Below are 22,912 nucleotides of genomic sequence, written 5' to 3'. Positions count from 1 at the left end.
TATATGACACAGTTATATAGATAAAAATGTTGTTTTTCTGATTACAAGCCCAAGTGTTTTGAAAAGCCAGTGGCAGCGATTAGGAGGCTTTTAGGGTGGGCAGAGAATGCGTCAGCTTCGAGAGAACGCGCCAGGCCCAGCAAGTACAATCTGGCATTAGTGTGGCATTAGTGTGGCATTTGTGTGGCATTAGTGTGGCATTAGTGTGGCATTAGTGTGTGTGGCATTAGTGTGGCATTAGTGTGGCATTTGTGTGGCATTTGTGTGGCATTTGTGTGGCATTAGTGTGGCATTTGTGTGGCATTTGTGTGGCATTTGTGTGGCATTTGTGTGGCATTAGTGTGGCATTTGTGTGGCATTTGTGTGGCATTTGTGTGGCATTTGTGTGGCATTAGTGTGGCATTTGTGTGGCATTAGTGTGGCATTTGTGTGGCATTTGTGTGGCATTTGTGTGGCATTAGTGTGGCATTTGTGTGGCATTTGTGTGGCATTTGTGTGGCATTTGTGTGGCATTAGTGTGGCATTTGTGTGGCATTTGTGTGGCATTTGTGTGGCCTGTGGACCATCATGGCAGCCTGCTGGTGGCATGGTCACAGAGTATTGCCTTTAAACGCGTGTTCTTTGATAATTGATATGGCACAGAACCGCACTTGGTACTGGACACTTCCAATAGAGTATTCGTCTTATGATCCTAACATACAATTTAACGATCCACACAGCAAATTGTGCAACACAGTAGGCGGTAGTGAGATGTTATAGTAACCCTCGCTTGGTACGCAGGAGGTCGCGGGTCTGATCCCGACCCTGACGCCTCTATATTTGGAGTTTGCGTGTTTTCTCTCCCTGTGGTCATGTGTATTTTTCTACGGGTCCTCTGGTTTTTCCCTCCACATTTAGAAACATGCATTTATGTCAGGGGTGGGGAACCTTTTTTCCGCCAAGGGCCATTTGGATATTTATAACATCATTCGCGGGCCATACAAAATTATCAGCTTAAAAATGAGCCCGTTATATTTGGTCAAACATTTAATTAACTCACCCCTAATGTGACGCCTGGAACTGCTTCTCTTTGGTGAGGCGTGTGATGTTAGCTGGTATTGATGATGTTGCTACTCCCCTTATACGGCCCGCAGGCCGAACGTTCCCCACCCCTGATTTAGATGATCTGGCTGTGGCTATAAATCCCTGCATGTGATGATAAAACCCCTGCAATGAGCTATCACGTGTGGACAGGTCAGCTCCGAAGCAGAGCAAACAGCTCAGTGGACTTAACCAGGAAAATAAAACAATTACGTTTTGAAACAATATTCCTTCTTTTGAACACTCCTTTAATTTGACAAAGGCATTGCATATTTATTAACTGAGAGTCAATCAATCGTACGGCACACACCTGATTGTAATTGTGAGCGACTCCGAGGACGGTGACCGATAAGAGACGACATCGTGACGTAAGCGCTCTCGTCACAGACGCGTCGTCGCGCTCACGTCGCCACACGTCTGCGTGTTGGCGCCGCCGCGCTCCTCTCGCCGCCCCGCTCACGCGCTCTCACGGTGTGTCACCCCCGCCACAGGTGAAGGTCGCCTACAGCAACAGGGTGACCAACAACTACTTTAAAGACGCGTCCCAGAGGTCATCCCCCGTTCAGCTCGTGGCTGGCCAGCCGTGAGTATGCTCGCTGCTCACCGGTACACGCGCGCGTGAGTCTACGCGCCCACGCGGGCGAGCAGCCGTTTTCCGACAACCTGGGTTCGATAATTGTTTTTTTTTACCCTTCTATCTGGCAACAAAACTGACACCTTTTTTTACAAGGAGTCATGTTTGCATAGACCACAATACCTGCACAATACCTGGCTGCAGGTATTGTGGTCTATGCAAAAATGACTCAATTATGATATTTTTTACTGGCAAATGAGGTTCCAATGGTGTAAATGCTTAACCTGGGTTCGATTCCCGCATGAGCAGCGAGCGGTGCACGTTGAGGTGCCTTACGCCGGTTACGCCGTGGTGGACGCATCTTTGTCTCAGGTGGGACCACCCTAACCGGGGGGTCTACAGCGTGGCGCTTCATGACCGGCAACCGGGAGGCAGGGGCTGCCACGCAATGGCCTCTAACATCGCTTGTCGTGCTGCGCTGTCCAGAGAGTCGTTGATTCGTCCGTTTTTGTGACGGACGGCGAGACATCATGAAACATAAACCATCACGTGAACTCTGGTCATCCATCGAACAAAGACAGTCACCGCATCATGCGCTTTCAGATGCTCATCTGCGGGCCGTCGAGAATGCTCTTTCTTCTGATATTAGGATGCCACTGGAGCTATGCACTTTTAAGTCATCTAGATTGAAGACTCATTTCTTCAACACCGCTTTTTGTGTTTAGTTTGTTGTCCTTCCCTTGCGCCTCCGATTAGCACGGTTGGCTACTTACGGTGCAAAACAAGAAGCTCAATATTCATACTTGAGCCCCTCGCACACTGTCGTGTGTTGCATAGCAGCCCTCCGCTTTCCGTCCCACGTGAGCGCAGCTGCTACTTGGAGCTGGACTTCCAGCAGTTCAACGGCTTGGCAGTGGTGGAGGTGGCGACCTTCCGCGAGGAAACCATCTACACGGAGCAGCAAACCGCCAGCGCCATCAACCACAAGCAGCTGCTGCGAACATCCTCGGTGGTGCAGCCCGAGATACAGGTGTGAGCCACAAAGCGGAGTTTGCCTGATCACTTTCATCTCAATTGTCTTATGGTTGTTATTGTTTGACTTGCATCACACTGGGGTTTTTGCACACAGCGTTGTAATACGGTGGGGGTTTTTTCCCCTGGAAGATTTGCTGGTTTATCCAGGGTGTTTCTGTTGCGCGTCGTCGCTTTAAGATGTTCTGTGTTCATATTTTGTTTGTTGCGGTTGCACCCGACTCAAGAGCCGCATGGCTCACAGGGCTATACCTAATAAACGAAATTTGAAATTTGAAAGACAAACATCCCTCGTATAGCCTTTTACTCGCTCTTAGGGCAAGTGCCGCTAGCGAGCACTGATGTGAAGGCCGGCACGGTACACGAGGTGGTGGGTGGCCAGCACCACGTTCAGCTACCTTTGTCTCCACAGTGTTGATATTTACACACTGCAACAGGTACTCAATTAACCACGACACTACACGACAACAACGACGACAGCCGCCGTTCACCACCAAGTGGCGGTAACGTCACCACAGCGCTTGTGCCAGCCTAGCTGCACCTTGAGGCCATCACGTGAAGTGTGGAAGTCTCGCTGCTGGCAGGAGATCACGGGAAAGACCGAGGTGCCATGGGTTGACTGAATGAGATGACTGGCACAAGACAGAGCCTTGACAGACCGTAGCGACAAGTGCTGTTAGCGAGCACCTATGAAGGCCGGCACGGCACACGAGGAGGTGGGTGGCCAGCACCACGCCCGCCTTTGTCTCATAAGTGGCAATGTTGACATTTGACGCTGAGTCGACCTAGGAGGGGCCCATGACCAGTTCAGATAATCGTCACCGGTGTCGGTGGCCGTGATCAGGAATCGAACTCGGGTCGCCGGGTTCGTAGCGCATCGCGCTAATCGCCACACTGCCGCTCCCCGCACATCCCCGCACATCCACACACGCACTCGGACAGGTGGCTGCCCTCGCGGGGAGTTACGTGACGGGAGAGAATGAGGCGGAGCTACGTTGCTGTGCACCGCATGCAGGTGGTGAGCCTGGTGGGCTGGCGGGCGGGCGTGCCGTCCGCCGAGGTGCAGGAGCTGACGGTGAGCAGCCCCTGCCTGGGCTCCGCGGGCGACTGCTCGGACCAGACGTTCCGCCTGGGGTACGCCCGGGTCCGCACGGGTGAGTGAGCGCCGCCGCTGCCGCCACGGCCACGACCACGCGGGAATCTGCACCCCGCACGGGGCGGCGCACGGGAGACACGCTGCGCGATTACCCATGTGCGTGCGCGCGCGTGCGTGTGAGGGGTGGCGGCGCAGCGGTTTGCGCGCCGTGCTTCGTACGCTTCCGCTTATTAAACCTTTAGTTAATTTAGTCAATGGATTATAACATAATAAAAAAAAATGTTGGGTGTCTGCTGCGCTTGTACAGCGCTGTGTCCTGTGCAGCACTTGGAGATCCTTGGTGAAAGCGATACATACGTGAAAGTATTATTACTATTAACCTTAAATCGCACGTGTGTGCGGCAGAGGAATGGTTAGAGCTCACGGTCAACATCAGTGGCAAGTGGTATCTGAACTGGTCCTGGGCTTCCCCGAGGTTGATTCCGCCTGGTGCGGTGCGTAAGCATCGGCTCGGGGGAGACAAAGGTGGTCGGCCACACCAACTCCCCTCGTCCGCATAGGTGTTCGCCAGCGGCAATTGCCCCCCATTATCTACGTAGGCTACGCAGGGGGACCTTGATGTGCGTGTTGTGGGCGCGCGTCAGTGGCTCTGCAAGCGGACGCACGCGCCGAGGACGTGCGGGCGGCGCTGGCAGCCGTGCTGCATCCCGACGACGTGAGAGTGGAGCGAGCCGGCGTCCCCGAGGGCCTTCGCTTCACCGTCACCTTCGCCTCTGAGCGAGGTCGGCCCAGCCCGGTTCCACTCACTCACCAATTGCCCCCACCACTCACTGATCTTCTCCATTCACTCACTGTTTGTATTTATTTATTTAGTGAATGCTTTTACACGTGCCCGTCATATAGTTAGAGCGTCAGATATACAAGGAAAGTAAATGGATATATTTCGATTTAAAGCTTTCGTGACTGCAGGGATTCATCTTCTTGGTTCTTTCGGTAAAGTCACGTAGAAGGGAAATAATCAAATAAAAATAAAACATAATTAAAGACCAGGTCTGTCTTCCCGACAGACCTGTTCTTCACCTGAGGATGGCTGCTCGCGTTGTGGCCGAAACGTCGTGAGAATTGTATTTTATTATGTTTTATTTTTATTATTTATTATTTCCCTTCTACGTGACTTTACCGAAAGAACCAAGAAGGCGAATGGATATGTTTGTCAATGTTACATGTGCACGTGGACGTCAGCCCACGTAGCCACAGAGCCACGTGACAGCCTCCTCCTCCAGCACGTGCAGGGCAAACCAGCCCGCCCGGCATGTCTTGATGGACTTCACAGCCAGAGACGATATGCGCCATGGACTCTTGCTCCGCGCATTCGCACAGCGGGCTATCGCGTACAGTAGCATGCCCCATCGATGTTGGGAAGCGGCACACACCCCCTGGTCCCACCGGAAGCTGCGTCCTTGTTATGTCCCCTGAAAGTGCCCGGCCGTGTCAACCATGTCTGGAGAAACCAAAGCTGTAGCTAGCTGGCCGAATTGCCATGATCCCAACGAACACGTGACTACAGTTACGGTCACTCACTCCCTGGCGGTCATTTGCCTCCGTATCACACTTCTGTTGCGGTCTACCACACTCTGCGCAGCCACCATTTTCGATCCCCTGACGTCATTTGAATGAGAGCAGGCCATCGTGTGCTGACTTCATCGTCCAAATTTGCCACATTCGAACGATTACCCACAAATTACTCAATTGGGCAGCCACCATCGCCCTGCTACTGGCAGACTCAGGCTTAACTCGCAGGCCAGTGCTGAGTCACCTCGTGCCACACAGGGACAGCTGCCACTCGGGGTCCCCTTTGAAAGGTTGAGATGCGATGTAGAGCGCTTGCTGGGGCATCGAATCAAAAATTCCACTTAAATGACGATTGTTATACATAATATGATGATGGTGATGATGATTATGAAATGCGCGTGGTGTGAGGGCAGGTGACTTTGAGCTGCTGCAGTGGGAGGCGACGCCGGGCAGCGAGGTGAACGTGAGCGTGCGGGAGCTAGCAAGGGGCAGCGCCTCAATGGCCTCCTTCTCCCTGCGCTGGGACGGCCGCCTCTCCGCCCCCATCTCCGCCAATGCCACTCCTGAGCAGGTCCCCTGCCTCCCCCCTATGCCCCGTGCCAGCACACGTGCACAAACGCGAGCGCTAACGCACGCACGCGCGCACACTAACAACGGACTAACGGTGCTCACACCACGTGTTGCCCATAGGGATAGGGGCACGGAGAAGGTGACACGGACACATTTCAAAATATTTCAGTCAACACCACGCCTCCGTCATGCGCATGTCTCTCCACATGCAGGCATCGGAGTATTTTTTGTTACACATCCCATCAATCACACGGCCATCTGGAAGCGCATCATTTCAGCAGCAATGTTTCAACCCAAGCAAACTCTGAACGGGCTTTGACATACATTTTCTCATCAGCAGAGGCAGGCCGACTTGTACCAATGTTTGCCAAGCTGCCAGATGTGATAGGCAAGGTTCATCTTATCGGCACGTGTGCAGGTGCAAGCGGCTCTGGAGGGCATGATCAGCAGCCGCTGTCCCCAGGAGGTATCCGGGATATCGGAGACACGCATGGTGAAGTTCTTCCGCGACTACGAGACCGCCAGCCCCACGGTGAGCGCACGCACGCCGCCCTTCCTTTCCGTCGCGTGCCTCCCAACGATGCGCAAAACGTCCAAAGGCTATTTGGGGACATTTTGGCCTTAGCGTGTGCGCGTTCACACCGAGCCAGGTGTGAACGTCTTGATCGTTTGCAGTGCGTGGCTCCGTCATCCTCACGCATCATCAGGCTTGGTCAACGGACACGGCGTTGTGTCACGGGACTTTTTTTGCCAGGATCAAAGTATGAAAAAAAAAATAGGGTTCACCCTTTCCGGCAATAGAACAGCTGTCAAGATGTCCAAACACCAAATTCTCTGATACGTGCATTGTCTTCGTACTGTTTGCCTTCCTTTTGATGTTCTCTGGTCTGACACTGGTGAGACTAGGGAATAAAGCAGGCTTTCTCTGGTGTAGGCCAATCAGTTCAAAGACAATGCATATATATTATTATTATCAGAGAATGTTTGTTTTCATGTTCACCAGAAGTATGTGTAGTTAATGCAGACATTATTCCTTGCGAAAGGTATCTATTTGGTGTTTGAACACCTGTTTTATTACCAGAAAGGGTTAAACCTATTTTATTTTTCACACAACATCATTTGTTTTGCCACAACGGCCACAAGTTTCGGGTCATCGCCGTAAGCCTCGCCCGTGCAGGCTTTGCCACGCACAGGATGCCTTGGCGGGTCCGGGACCATGTTGAATAGGGCCTCGTCACGGTGCCGACGATCGAACCCAGGTGGGCGGATGGTGGGGTCGTCCACAAGGAAACTGTTCCTTCCTGACAATGAGAGGCATTTGTGAGGCCATGTGTCACTGCTGCACGTGACCCACGTTTCGCAATGGGGCTTCTATTTGTCTTCTGGTCGTGCCCGTGGGGTGCTCGTGCGGTAGAATGTGCTCCAGTGATATCTGCATTTACGCTAGGATTACAAAACATTCGCCCACCACTTATCAATTTAGCAAATTAGTGGCGAAATTGCTTAATTTGGATTACACAGATCAGGTGGAGCATAAATTCACAACATTTACAATTGTTGTGGGTTCATTCTTCAACAAGTAGAAACTGAACTAGTGACTAATTGGCAAATTTAGTTTACATGACCAACCTTACTAACTGGCTGTGTTAGGTGGTGGCGGGTTTAACTACACATATATATTCACGCGATCTAACAACAAGTAAGGAGAAGAACACCAACATCTCAATGATGCTCATTTGAGCAGAAAAAACCCCCCACTAATTCTAGATTTGAAGCTTTCGTGACTGCAAGGATTCATACACTTAGTTTTTTCGGTAAAGTCACGTAGGTAAAAAACGAAAAAAAAAAGACCCTTGATTCAGCAAATCTGGCTGTGACGGTCCCACCTGATGATGGAGACTTGTGATGCCTCCGAAATGTCGTGATTTTTTATTATTTGATTTTTTATTAATTTAAATTTAGTTTTTTACCTACGTGACTTTACCAAAAAAACTAAGAGCATGAACCCCCCCACTGATTAGCGTTTTTGCATGGAGAGCGAAACTTGCGGATTGCGCACCCCGTGAGCGGGGCTCTCACCGGGAGCTGTTTGCTTCTGGCCACAGGTCTCTGATGGGGACAGAGGGCAGCGCACGCCGCACATGGAGGCCTTCTGCGGGCGCTACAGCCTCAAGAACCCGGAGGTGCTGTACAACGCGGGGGACGCGAAACCGAACGGGTCTCCGTACGGCAACATCTCGCTCAGCATACACAAACAGGTGCCGCGTCACGCTCGCATCACACAGTCCAGGTGACGCGATTCCAGCCTCCACTTAAATGGAGGCAATCCCGCACTGCTACAGCTGTGACATGTGGCGAGACGTTATCTCCCTCGACTAGTATGCTGGAGGTCATGGGTTCGGTCCTGACCCCGATGCCTGTATATTTGGAGTTTGCTTGTTCTACCCTTGCTCAGATTTTCCCTCCACACTTTTAGAGTATTTGGCTGCTATAAATGTCCACGTGATAAGCCACTTCATTGAGCTATCATTTGTCGCCAGGTCACTTCTGAAAAAGAGCTGTATAGCTGAGTAGGCTTTACTTGGTAAATAGGTTAGTTTAAAAAGAGCTTCATAGCTTATCGAATTCCTCCAGTTAACTAAAGATTATGACTCCAGTTCTGATAGAACGATTTGAAACCTTAGCGCTGCTAACACATGTGAGCATGTCAGTAATGAATACCAAAGCATTGCTATGTGTTGCGCCTGTGTGCTACTGTGTGCCATTGTGTGATGCCATGTGCCGCTGTGTGCTACTGTGTGCCATTGTGCTGTGTGCCACTGTGTGATGCCATGTGCCACTGTGTGCTTCTGTGTGCCATTGTGCTGAGTGCCACTGTGTGCTACTGTGTGCCACTGTGTGATGCCGTGTGCCGCTGTCCCGCCGTGTGATGTCGTGTGCCCCCGCGTGCCACCATGTGTACATACAGCTGTGCATCGCCGTGTGGGGGAACATCGCCCCGAAGCTGGGCCTCGCCTTCACGTGGCGGAGCACGGACGGCGCGAGCCAAAGCAGCGACGAGTGGTTCGACATCATGCTCCCATCGCTCCCCGGGTACGGGGCCTGTCCGACGCGCTCTTGTTCCACACGATGTCCGACGTTTTTCTCCGCGTTGCAGGGTCTTGCCGTGACGTCACGACGCCAGCAGAACGACGTCAGCAGAGTCTCCGCAACCGCGTGTCGCTTGCATTGTAGCCGCTACTTGCGGAGCGCAGCCGAGGAACACTGGCGGGAGCATGCGCCCAAATGTGCTCGTCACTCGAAGCGCACGTGGAACAGGGCTGCAGGCGTCATGCGGTTGAGGGTCTGATTCTACCATTGGAACCTCATTTGTCAGTAAAAAAATATGATAATTGTTTTTTTTACCCTTCTATCTGGCAACAAAACTGACACCTTTTTTACAAGGAGTCATGTTTGCATAGACCACAATACCTGCAGTCATAATGCAAACAAAAAACATAACTCTGATAATGTGAACTGTCCTTTTGGCGTCATCTGGTCCAAGCCATGTGAGACTAGGCTCTAAGGAAAGCTGTCTCGGGTGTGGACCAATCAACTTCAAGGACAGTGCACATTATCAGAGTTATGTTTTTTCTTTGCATTATGACTGCAGGTATTGTGGTCTATGCAAACATGACTCCTTGTAAAAAAGGTGTCAGTTTTGTTGCCAGATAGAAGGGTAAAAAACCAATTATCACGTTCTGATTCTAATTCTGAGCAGTGGTGCTGTTCGTGCAGCAGCAGCAGGGAGCAGGGGGTGTTGGGCACAGGCCTTGGACCACTCGTTGTGTGTAAGCCCAGGCTGCAGCCTGCCTGCCACACTGATGGTGGCTGTGGAAGGATGCAGGACCTGCCTAGGAGCCACATCCCTGCAGCTAGGGTTGCCATCTGTCCCGGGTTGACCAGGAGAGTCCGTAAATTGTCTTTAACTGTGTTCGGGTGGCAGGAAGTGATTTGTACCGAGATCTGGCTACCAGTATCGTGCTGAACCTTGCCACAGCACACTGCACAGTTTTGATAGACCTCGGCTGACTGAGAAATGTGGAGAAGGTCGCGTCTCTACTGCAGGAGATTGCGTAACCCCAGTTCTGGTGTGTGTGTGCGTCTGTGTGTGTGTGGGGAGCGGTAGTGCAATGGTTCGCGAGCTGCGCTACGAATCCGGCGGTTGGAGTTCGATTCCCGCTTATGGCCAACACCAGTGACAATTATCTGAACTATTCCGTGGCCTCCCCTAGGTGGGGTGTGTAGTAAACATCGCCATTAGAGAGACAAAGGTGGCCGGGCATGGTGCTGGTCACCCACCCCCTCGCCTACCGTGCCGGTCTTCATCGGCGTTGCTCGTCAACAGCACTCGCCCCAACAGTCTGTTAAGGCTATACGGGGGGGGGGATCGATGTCTTTGTGTGCGTGCGTACGTTGCAGGTGGCGGTACGTGTGCATAGACCTCCTCTCGCTTCTGCGCTCCGACCAGCGGTTCGCTACGGGGAGCCGGTTCCTTGTCCGGCGCCTCGGCCTGCAGAAGGGCGGCGGCGTCGGCGACTTCGCCGTCGACGCCGTTTACGTCGGCCAGGTGGCCACCACGCGCAGCCCGGCCGGTGAGGGTAAGACGACGACGACGCAGACACCCGACGCCGTCGCTCGGCTCGCGTGGCGCGCGTGCCGCCTCGTCGAGACTCTGTCCGTCACAAGCGGCAATCGGTGTACCGCTTAAGCTGGCAAAAAACCTCAGTCTTAGGACAGGCCACATGCCTGCAGCTAGGGTTGTCATCTGTCCCGGGTTGACCAGGACAGTCCAGAAATTGTCTTTAACTGTGTTCGGGTGGCAGGAAGTGATTTGTCGGTAAGACTGAAATCTAGATTGAAAAGTCGTCCGTTTCTTCGCAACCTCACCCCTGAGCGTCCTCACCCTGCGTGAGCTCAACCTGCGAGCGGTCCCGCTCTGTGTAGACGTGCTGGCTCGCCGGGTGAGCGGAGCCGCCCCGCCCCTCTCCTCGGTGCTCGTGCAGTCCGAGCCGGCTTCTCCGGGCACCTTCACCGTGACCTTCACGCCCCTGCCCTGCGGGCACGGCCTGCCGGCGCTCGAGGTCGCCTTCGCCACGGTACGTGCGGTGCCAGGGCCACTCGCAAGCCGACTCACGTGCGGGAGCTGGAGGGGCACGGTGAACGTGACCCCGTGGTGCGCGGGGACTCGTGGGGGGGATACAAACTAAACTAAAACTTTGTATTTTATTTTACCAGGTAAAGCCCACTGAGACTGTTAGGTGTTTGTCAGAAGCGAGCTGGCTGCCGCAAATGATAACTCAACGGAGTGGCTTCTTGTGCGGAGATATAAAGCAGCCAAATACTCGGAATGCATGTTTTTGAATGTGGAGGGAAAAACCGGAGCACCCACAGAAAAATCAACGAGACCATGGGAAGAACATGCAAACTCCAAACATACAGGCGTCAGGGTCGAGATCGAACCCACGATCTCCTCCGTACCAGGCGAGGGTGACAACATTTCACCATTCACGGCGCCGTGTATGGACTCGCGGTGGAGTGGACTTGCGGAGCGATTTCTGCTGTGTTGTGCGAGCAGAGCAGCAAGCGGGTCGACGCCGCCGGCGTGGTGGAGTTCCGTGGCGAGGACTGGCCGCCGGGGGCCGCGGTGCGCGTGGAGCGAGTGCAGGCCGCCTCTCCGCCCATCTCCGGATCCTTCTCCATCACGGCCTACAACGCCACGCTCCCCGGTACCCGAGCATCCGACACAACCACGAACGTGCGTGAATTCGCTGTGTGTGTCTTTGTAACCAGAGTTATGCTCTGAACTGGACCTTGAGTACCTTGTGCGATAAGTAAACTTTTTCACAAAGGTGGCCGGGCGTGTTGTTGGACACCCACCCCCTCGTGTGCCATGCTGGCTAACAGCAGTTGCTCCAACGGTCCTGGAAGGCTATACGGGGAATCTTTGTCTTTGCCAAGCCTAACACAAGCCCTGCAGCAGCGTGATACCACCTGCCGGCTCTTGCTGCACCCACTCACTCGCTCATCTACTCACCCATTCACCCACGCATTCACCCATTCGCTCACTCACTCACCCACTCACTCACTCACTCATTAACTCACTCACGCGCTCACTCACTCACTCACGCACTCACTCACCCACTCACCCACTCACTCACTCACGCACTCACTCACTCACTCACGCACTCACTCACTCACTCACGCACTCACTCACTCACCCACTCACCCACTCACTCACTCACGCACTCACTCACTCACGCACTCACTCACCCACTCACCCACTCACAGAAATGTGTCACCGTCCGGTGGTGCCCTCGTGCAATACCACCAGGCACGCGTGCGTGAGAAGTGTACAGCATCTCAACACAGCTTCCACCATCGGGAAACATTTGAAATAAGGCATAAGGTAACAACGTCATTTGACGTGCAAAAGAGGGATCCATCTACGGGCTTGCCCAGGATGTTGTGTGGTCTTCACGCCACCCTTCTGTAGTGAGTTCAACTGAGTCGCAGACGTACTCCTTGGAGGCAACACATTTATTGATACCAACACAAAGGGGTAACTGCCAGAGGTGTGGACTCGAGTCATGTGACTTGGACTCGAGTCAGACTCGAGTCATGAATTTGATGACTTGCGACTCGACTTGGACTTGCATAACAATGACTTTGTCCCACCTCTGAGATGTGGACTCGAGTCATGTGACTTGGACTCGAATCAGACTCGAGTCATGAATTTGATGACTTGCGACTCGACTTGGACTTGCATAACAATGACTTTGTCCCACCTCTGGTAACTGCCCCTTCACCGGATAACAACCTATGGCGGTGGATCACCAGGCTAACTACACTAATTACACTGGGAGTCACAACACAAGCGATAGTCCTCAGGCGGAAAAAATACATAATCCAGCAGTAGAACTGCTGAACCAGTTATACTGCTGGATTATTGTGTTGCGATCGAAACGTCGGGATATATTATATACATTTATTTTTCTACTTACGTTACTTTACCAAAAGAACCAAAGAGTATACTAACCCAGGTGTTACTGTGTAGCAGAGGTGGGACAAAGTCATTGTTATGCAAGTCCAAGTCGAGTCGCAAGTCATCAAATTCATGACTCGAGTCTGACTCGAGTCCAAGTCACATGACTCGAGTCCACATCTCATAGGTGGGACAAAGTCATTGTTATGCAAGTCCAAGTCGAGTCGCAAGTCATCAAATTCATGACTCGAGTCTGACTCGAGTCCAAGTCACATGACTCGAGTCCACACCTCTGCTGTGTAGACTGGGTAAAACATCTTCGTTGCTCAGCGGATCAGATCGCTGGAAACGAAATAGCTCGAAGATAACAAGCGGCTGAGACGGATGCTGGGAATGTAGTGGTCAGGCAGGATGAGCGTTGCAAAAGTCCAGATGAGAAGGTGGGGCAGCTCAACGTAGATGCGTTAAGGCAAGGACGGCTGCCCTGGGTGGGTCACTCGTGCGGGACTGGGGAGGGCCGATTGCCGGGATTGGAGCGGTCTCCACGAGTCCGGCCACCAAGGCGAAGAGAAGCCCTTAAGGCAGATGGTGGGAGACTGTCAGGGCAGACCGCGGATGTCGCCACGTGTCAACTGTGTAGCATCAGCCAGTGGATAGGAGGCGTTGGCAACCAGGTGCGGTAGCGGTGGCGGTGGTGGTGGTCGTGCCTTCTGTGGCTTTGACCTCGGGCCGCTGCGTGGATGGCGGTGGTGACGCACCGGCGGCTGCCGCCCCACAGAGCTGCCGCATGACGTGTCGGCCGAGGAGTTGCGGGCCGCGCTGCAGAGCGCCGGCGGCGACGCGGGGCAGCTGGAGGTGACGCGCGACGCCAGCAGCAGCTGCTCCGGGCACAACTGGAACATCAAGTGGCTCACGGCACCAGGGGCCCAGCCGCTCCTGCAGGTTCCCTCCTGCACTGCCCCCTCGTTCTCATCCACACCGCCCAGGGCAAACTCGCAGCCGTGGCTGCCCTCGCCCGTAGCACAAGCCCTCCCTGCTCGTTGTGCTCGATTGTGCTCGTGGGGTCATTCCCCACGTAGATGATGCAGAACCCCCCCCGCTTCCCCCCCCCCCCCCCGGCTCGGAGCCTTGACTTGTCAACGTGGCATCACTACGTTACGAGGCTGTTGGACACGTACAGGGCAATACACGAGCGCGTGGTTCATTTACCTTCAAGTCCTACCCCTTTTGTGGCACTGCGACTCTGTGTTGCCGTGTCGCTGTATGGGAGTGCTGGATGGGCAGTTTGTGTGTGGTGGATGAACAGCGGATAGGCAGTGGATTAATGGTGGATGTACGGTGGATGAGTGGGAGAGGGGAGGTGGAGGTTTGGTGGTTGAGCGTTGGTTTGGTGAGTGGTGAGTGAGTGGTGGGCGCACGGTGGATGTTTGGTGAGTGAGCGGTGGGTGAGCGGTGGGTGAGCGGTGAGTGAGAGGTGGGTGAGCGGTGAGTGAGAGGTGGGTGAGCGGTGGATGTTTGGTGGGTAAGTAGTGGATGAGCAGTGGGTGAGTGGCGGGTGAGCGGTGGGTGCCTGGTGGATGTTTGGCGGGTGAGCGGTGAGTGAGCGGTGGGTGAGCGGTGGGTGAGCGGTGAGTGAGAGGTGGGTGAGTGGCGGGTGAGCGGTGGGTGAGCGGTGGGTGAGCGGTGGGTGAGCGGTGGGTGCCTGGTGGATGTTTGGCGGGCGAGCGGTGAGTGAGCGGTGGGTGAGCGGTGGGTGAGCGGTGGGTGCCTGGTGGATGTTTGGCGGGTGAGCGGTGGGGGAGTGGTGGGTGAGCGGTGGGTGAGCGGTGGATGTTTGGTGGGTGAGCGGTGAGTGAGAGGTGGGTGAGCGGTGGGTGAGCGGTGGGTGCCTGGTGGATGTTTGGCGGGTGAGCGGTGAGTGAGAGGTGGGTGAGTGGCGGGTGAGCGGTGAGTGAGAGGTGGGTGAGTGGCGGGTGAGCGGTGGGTGAGCGGTGGATGTTTGGTGGGTGAGCGGTGAGTGAGAGGTGGGTGAGTGGCGGGTGAGCGGTGGGTGAGAGGTGGGCGAGCGGTGGATGTTTGGTGGGCGAGCGGTGAGTGAGCGGTGGGTGAGCGGTGGATGTTTGGCGGGTGAGCGGTGAGTGAGAGGTGGGCGAGCGGTGGGTGAGCGGTGGGTGAGTGGTGGGTGAGCGGTGGGTGCCATGCGCGCTCTGTGCAGGTGGACGGTGCGGGTCTGAGGGGCATCAACGCCAGCGTGAGCGTGACCACGGGGCAGCGCGGGGGACTCCTGCAGCGCATCCTGGGGGACAGCCTGCGGACAATACACAGCACCCCACAGGTTCACTCACCACTCACTCACCACTCACTCACCACTCACTCACTACTCACTCACTACTCACTCACCACTCACTACTCACTCACTACTCACTCACCACTCACTCACTACTCACTCACTACTCACTCACCACTCACTCACCACTCACTCACTACTCACTCACTACTCACTCACCACTCACTACTCACTCACCACTCACTCACCACTCACTCACTACTCACTCACTACTCACTACTCACTCACTACTCACTCACCACTCACTACTCACTCACCACTCACTCACTACTCACTCACCACTCACTCACCACTCACTCACTACTCACTCACTACTCACTCACTACTCACTCACCACTCACTACTCACCGTTCACTCACTCACAGCCTATGCACCATCTACAACACCCCACAGGTACACTCACCATTCACTCACTACTCACTACTCACTCACCACTCACAGCCTGGGCTCCATCCACAGCACCCCACAGGTACACTCACCACTCACTCACCACTCACTCACCACTCACTCACCACTCACTCACCACTACTCACCGTTCACTCACCACTCACTATTCACCACTCACTCACAACTCACTCACCACTCACTACTCACCACTCACTCACAACTCACTCACCACTCACCACTCACTCACAACTCACTACTCACTCACTACTCACTCACCACTCACTACTCACCACTCACCACTCACTACTCACCACTCACTCACTACTCACTCACCACTCACTCACCACTCACAGCCTGGGCTCTATCCACAGCACTCCACAGGTTCACTCACCACTCACTCACTACTCACCGTTCACTACTCACCGGTCACTCACTCACAGCCTGTGCTCCATCCACAGCACTCCACAGGTACACTCACCACTCACTCACCACTCACTCACCACTCACTCACCACTACTCACCGTTCACTCACCACTCACTATTCACCACTCACTCACAACTCACTCACCACTCACTACTCACCACTCACTCACAACTCACTCACCACTCACCACTCACTCACAACTCACTACTCACTCACTACTCACTCACCACTCACTACTCACCACTCACCACTCACTACTCACCACTCACTCACTACTCACTCACCACTCACTCACCACTCACAGCCTGGGCTCCATCCACAGCACTCCACAGGTTCACTCACCACTCACTCACTACTCACCGTTCACTACTCACCGGTCACTCACTCACAGCCTGTGCTCCATCCACAGCACTCCACAGGTACACTCACCACTCACTCACCACTCACTCACAACTCACTCACCACTCACCACTCTCTCACAACTCACTACTCACTCACTACTCACTCACCACTCACTACTCACCACTCACTCACAACTCACTACTCACTCACAACTCACTCACCACTCACCACTCACCACTCACTCACAACTCACTACTCACTCACTACTCACTCACCACTCACTACTCACCACTCACCACTCACTACTCACCACTCACTCACTACTCACTCACCACTCACTCACCACTCACAGCCTGGGCTCCATCCACAGCACTCCACAGGTACACTCACCACTCACTCACCACTCACTCACCACTCACTCACCACTACTCACCGTTCACTCACCACTCACTATTCACCACTCACTCACAACTCACTCACCACTCACTACTCACCACTCACTCACAACTCACTACTCACTCACAACTCACTCACCACTCACCACTCACTCACAACTCACTACTCACTCACTACTCACTCACCACTCACTACTCACCACTCACCACTCACTACTCACCACTCACTCACTACTCACTCACCACTCACTCACCACTCACAGCCTGGGCTCCATCCACAGCACTCCACAGGTTCACTCACCACTCACTCACTACTCACCGTTCACTACTCACCGGTCACTCACTCACAGCCTGGGCTCCATCCACAGCACTCCACAGGTTCACTCACCACTCACTCACTACTCACCGTTCACTACTCACCGGTCACTCACTCACAGCCTGTGCTCCATCCACAGCACTCCACAGGTATGTATGTAAGTATGCTGAACTTCTTTGCCCGTGCCGCTTTGCTTGCAGGTGGAGGTCTTCGTGAACAATGTCCCCTCCAAGTGCGTGGGCGACTGCGGCTACGCGTGGAGGGCCGATCTCACGCCGGTCGTCACGGCCGTCCAGCCGGACGCGGGTGAGCAAGTTTGGGCAGGCCGCATCTGCTGCCACGCCGGGGTCTCGTGCCATGCCCGGGTCCTACGGCGTTCACCTGTGGATGGGATCTGGCGTCTTGCCAGACATAGAAGCAATTGCATCAAATTAGCAATGGCGATGAGCGAGAGAGTGAGTGGCACGCGGAGCATTTTGTCTCATTGTCTGCACGTGTCGGTGCTGCGTCCGGTTGGAGACAATGTGATTCAACGTTCTTGCATGGTGCAAATTAGTGTTATTTTTTATACGCGATTTCTTTTTTCCAAGAGGGTTCCTGCCGAGTTAAATACGAAGACTGTGGATTTATGAGCGCAAACGCCAAATGTTTACCGGTCTCTCTCTGTAAGAGGAGTGAACTTCGGCGCGCCGTAGCAATGTGAGAATTAAAATGCGTTGGAATCTGAATAACCGTGGGGGAATGGCGTCAAGAGAAAGGAGCCGGCCGCATCATTACCTGACCGCGACTGGGGGAATGCTGTGGGTGGGAAGTCAACTCAAGCTTCTCGCATTGGTTACGCAAAGTAAAACACCCTGACGATTTCACTTGGAGCGTGGGTGTTGATATCCGATAGAATGACCCGAATCTGTCTCTTGGTTTGGCCACGTGGTGGTTTAACACCAAAAATTATCGTCATTAACCCTCCACCCCCTGACGGGAAACAATCATGGGTCACCTTAAAAATGTGCTAATTTTGCTTCTGTTCTTGTAAACTGAAATGCCACCAGGTGGTCACAGCTTCCTAATTGGAAGGCTGTAAGAAAATATCGCAGCTGGGAGGTTGAGCGAGGCCTCCGTCCCTTCGGGTTTGTCTCACACGGGGTAGATGCCCACTCCCTCCGGTGGAGTCACCGCACCTCCCTGCCCTAGCGTGGAGGGGTGGGGGGTGGGGGAGGTGACACTGGGTGCTTGGAGGCAGGCGGCAATGTCAACGGGGTCAGTGGCGTGGCTTGTGTTGTTGCTCTTGAGAGCAGGAGATCGATGTTCGGTTGTCGCATTGACGGCATTCATCGTGATTTCTCACTTAACAAAGTGGGCCGTGTGAAGGCTGCCATCTTCCACTCCCAGGCCATGCTCGTTGTATTTGATAATAAGCGAGTTGACGTGTGAGCAGGACTTGAACTTGCAAACTTCCCCTTGCATTTCAAGTGGTCTCGGCACAGTGTCACTTAGGCCAGGCAGACGTAGCTAAACCCATGAGCTTGTATAAACGTTCATGAATTGGTTGAAAAATTTTCATATATAGAGGACTGCAGAGCTTCCACAATTGTTGGTAGCGCCAGTTCATCACCTGGCTGCCAGCTTGGTCTGTGGGTCCTTGGCGACTGTGAGAAATGCAATTTACATGAATGAACGATGCTGCTGCAGATACATTTTAAACATTATTACGACACGAGATGTGAATGCCCGGTCCACATCTGGCTAAGTGCACTAGCGCTTGTTTACAACCTGGCGTACAGGCTGCATGCGGCACACGTGAGCTAAGAGAGTGAGTGAACGATCTGCGACGCTCTTGAACACGAGCTAGTGACGCCAGCGCGTGCCCTTGTATGATGGGCTACCCTCCGTCCCGGCAGGCTCCCACGAGGCCGGCACGGTGGTGACCGTCACGGGCTCGGGCTTCTCCGCCGACACGGATGCTGACCGCTCCATGGTGTCGATCGGGGGCAGCTCCTGCCTCATCCTCTCCCTCAACGGTATTGAGGACTCTTGCACGGCCACCTGCACCTTGCACCTCCGTCGTCGCGCAGTGGAGAGCACCGATTGGGTCAAACGCACCAGAGCATCATCATCAACAATATCATTGTCATCATCTTTGTTATCGCCGTCATCATCATCATCATAATAATCGTCATCTTTGTCATCCCCATCATCATCATCTTCGACATCATTGTAAATATCATCATCATTGTCGCCGTCGTCGTCGTCAATACCTGGCACATAGCCCTGGCTCAGGTGAACTAAAGCATGGCTTCACGAGGAATGACTATGTAGACCTCACAAGTGTGGACTTCGCCCAAACAATAATAATAATTACAGCTTATAAAGCCCCTTTCATACAATATAAAGGCACTTCAAAGTGCTGGAAACAAAGCGTGACCCATTATAGAAAATGTTACGTTCCACGACCGAGTGACGCAGCTTCGGCTCAGCCAATAGAAGGCCTGAGCGCAACAACACAGGCCCAGACGTCATGCGCACAGCGCAGTACCGGCAGCCGACGTAGTCGGGCGAGGTCACGTGAAGAGCAGGCCGCAGAGCATCATCCGGAGAGCAGTGCGGCGCTCCGTCATATCACCGCTGCCGGAGCGTGGCACCGGCCGGTTCAAGTTCAAGTTTCAAGTTAATTTATTAGGTGTAGCCCTGTGAGCCATTCGGCTCTTGAATCGGGTGCAACCGAAACAAAAAAAAAACATGAACAAAAAACATCTTGAAGTGAATATGTGACGGTTGCACAGCGGTGCTGTTGTGAGTAGAGTGGAAGGGCGCCGCGGTGGCGAGATGTTATCTCCCTCGCTTTGTATGCAGGAGCTCGTGGGTTTGATCCCGAACCTGACATTTAGAATATTATAATATTTGGCTGCGATACATTTTAACTTGATAAGACACTTTGATGAGCTATCATTTGTGGCCAGGTCGCTTCTCAAGAAGAGCTACATAGCTCAGTGGGGCCTTACCCTGGTAAAATAAAAAAAGTTAAGTTTTAGTTTAGTTTGAGGGTGCACAAATGCCTCGCTCTGCGGCCGTGTCGGGGAGGACTGGATTCCCCTGAGTTCCGCCGCAATGCGTAACCATCGGCATTGGGCAGTGTACATGCCACAAAATCAATACACGCCTCCTTCCCATATTTTTATCTCCACAGAAAATAAGTATTTTTTTCACTTTTCTCATGCCATGGCGCACGGCGTTCTGGGCGTGAATTTATTCAGCAAATGTTGGTTTAATATGACTTTGAAGCTGATGGAGCACCGAGTGTGGTAACCGGTCCAGAGTTTGCTTGTACTCAATCAAGGCTGCTGAAATTCTGCACTTGCAGAATGCCGTGGTGCGGCTGGCGGCTTGTGAAAGGACACGCGTTACGTTTTAGTCGCAGAGAGCCAGATTAACTTCAAAGTTCAAATATAATGTATTAGGTATAGCCCTGTGAGCCATTCGGCTCTTGAATCGGGTGCAACCGCAACAAACAAAAAACATGAACAAGAAAACATCTTAAAGTGACTATGTGCAAACAGAAACTAAACAAGGCATGCCTTGTGCTTATCGCTTTTGTTACATAACCATCGGCAGAAAACCCTGAAAAAAATATTTTTTGAACGTGATTGTGACCTTGAAGGCAACGCCCAAATCGTAATGAAAACATTCGGAACGTGGAAAAGCAAGAGGGGACAGATATTGTCCCGGGAGAGTCACTCAAACCCGTGCCTGGAAAAACGGGGAAATGGGCAAAACAATGGATGGAATCTATAATTATAACATGGGCAGAAGAGGAAACCTTCAGGCATCGCCACGACCACGGAGCGGGCTCGTCAGACGTCCTGCAACGGCACGGCCGGGGGGGGGGGTGTCGGGGCCCGGCTCGCCCAGGACCAGGCAGGGCGGAGAGGGAGGAGGGAGCGGTGGCAGAGAGAACCCCAGAGCGCTTGTGGAGTAAGGCCCACGCCGAGCGTGATCGCGCTGAGAGGCGTACGAGCCGCTCGCTTGCCGGCGGTCAGCCACCTCCGTAGAGATCTTCTATCGCTACTACTGCCGTGGTCGTCGTCTGATCACCACGTGCAAAATACTCATTCTCGCAGCGGGCTTTGGCTGGCCATTGAACAAAGACGGTCACCGGATCGCGCGCCTTTCGGATGTGCGTCTGCAGTCGTCTGGAATGCTCTTCCTTCCGATATTAAAAAGCCATTGGAGCTGCACACTTTTCAATCAAGATTGATAAACTCGTTTCTTTAGAAATGCTTTTTTTGTTTAGTTCGTTGTCCTTCCCACGCACCTCCGATTATCACGGTTGGCTACGTGTGGTGCGAAAGAAGTTCAAGACACATCCATTGGTTGCTTTCCCCTGAGCTTCACTCGTGCTGAGGACTCATCCACCACGCTGCATTCACCACACCGCGGGTCACGACAACGCACTCACTCACACACTCACCGATACACACACTCACTCACACACTAACCCACTCACTCATCCACTCACCCACTCACTCATCCACTCACCCACTCATTCACCCACTCACTCATCCACTCACCCACTCACTCATCCACTCACCCACTCACTCACCCACTCACTCACTCATCCACTCACTCATCCACTCACCCATCCACTCACCCATTCACTCACCCATTCACTCCCACACAGGTCCTGTCACTCGCTCACCACACCGCAGGTCACGACAACACACTCACTCACACACTCACTTATACACACACTCATCCACTTACTCATCCACTGACCCACTCACTCACTCACCCACTCACTCACCCACCCACTCACTCCCACACAGGTCCTGTCACTCACTCGCTCACCACACCGCAGGTCACAACAACACACTCACTAACTCACACACTCACCTACACACACACTCACCAACTCACTCATCCACTGACCCACCCACTCACCCACTCACTCCCACACAGGTCCTGTCACTCACTCGCTCACCACACCGCAGGTCACAACACTTCTCTTGCTGCTGCTGCTTCTACCCTCGCACTGCTCCACTCTGGAATTGCCTCCCACCGTCTCTTTTCCCGAAGCTCCTATCACAACAATAATAACCTCGCTCAATTAATGAATCGTGTGAACCATTATTTGTTACAACTTGGGGAGTGCCGTCTGTTGCTGGCCGCTCGATATTTTGTGGGCCTGCGACCAGCAACCGTGTAACCAAAGAACACCCCAGAAAACCTCACGGCCGATTATTGCGCCGATCGGATCCAATCGGACCCAATCTGACGGGTAAAGGGCGTCGTCGGTGATCGCGTGACACCGATATAATAGATCTCGCAGCGTGACGCCGTTGAGCAAGAACGCATTGCGAGTGACAAACCCCTTCACGGCCAGCGGGCCCTCCACGGGGTGGGGTGAGACGCCCCTTCAGACCGGGGCCACTTGCTGCTGGCTGCGGAAAAAAAAACATTCGGCTTGATTTTCCGGGGCAGTAAAAAACAATTAAATTACTGTGTGCCCTTCACAAAATGTAAGGTGTCGCGTTTACTATCAAAAACAAACGAGCTGTAATGCTTCCCCTAATTTCGATCGGATCATTGGGGTTTATTAGTAATAAATCGGCATTTTTCGACCAACACTGCCACTGTGAAGCATATTATCACGTGCCAGGGACTCCATGAGATGATATGAGTTCATAATTGGCAATAAGTAACGGAAAAGTAGTTATAAGTGACTCAGAATTGTGCGCAGTAGCGTATACAGCACACGA

The 22,912-nt window shown here is 53.3% G+C and overlaps 1 protein-coding gene across 1 annotated transcript in view; it reads left to right on the top strand.

Annotated features, from left to right (window-relative positions):
• Window positions 1-22,912, top strand: part of LOC144935857 (fibrocystin-L-like) — a 159,296-nt gene that overhangs the window by 38,797 nt on the left and 97,587 nt on the right. Inside the window, 15 exon segments of the mRNA XM_078862684.1 lie at window positions 1,572-1,663; window positions 2,525-2,684; window positions 3,702-3,840; window positions 4,427-4,564; window positions 5,768-5,925; window positions 6,343-6,456; window positions 8,030-8,182; window positions 8,893-9,017; window positions 10,386-10,558; window positions 10,911-11,062; window positions 11,542-11,692; window positions 13,727-13,890; window positions 15,164-15,283; window positions 17,360-17,465; window positions 19,058-19,177. Of these exon segments, the coding sequence (XP_078718810.1) occupies window positions 1,572-1,663; window positions 2,525-2,684; window positions 3,702-3,840; window positions 4,427-4,564; window positions 5,768-5,925; window positions 6,343-6,456; window positions 8,030-8,182; window positions 8,893-9,017; window positions 10,386-10,558; window positions 10,911-11,062; window positions 11,542-11,692; window positions 13,727-13,890; window positions 15,164-15,283; window positions 17,360-17,465; window positions 19,058-19,177 (2,065 nt within the window).

The sequence above is a fragment of the Lampetra fluviatilis genome, chromosome 14, assembly GCF_964198595.1.
Source record: "Lampetra fluviatilis chromosome 14, kcLamFluv1.1, whole genome shotgun sequence".
Taxonomy (NCBI): Eukaryota; Metazoa; Chordata; class Hyperoartia; order Petromyzontiformes; family Petromyzontidae; genus Lampetra; species Lampetra fluviatilis.
The sequence above is the reverse complement of the archived record's forward strand: the minus strand, read 5'-3'. Positions and strand labels throughout refer to the sequence as shown.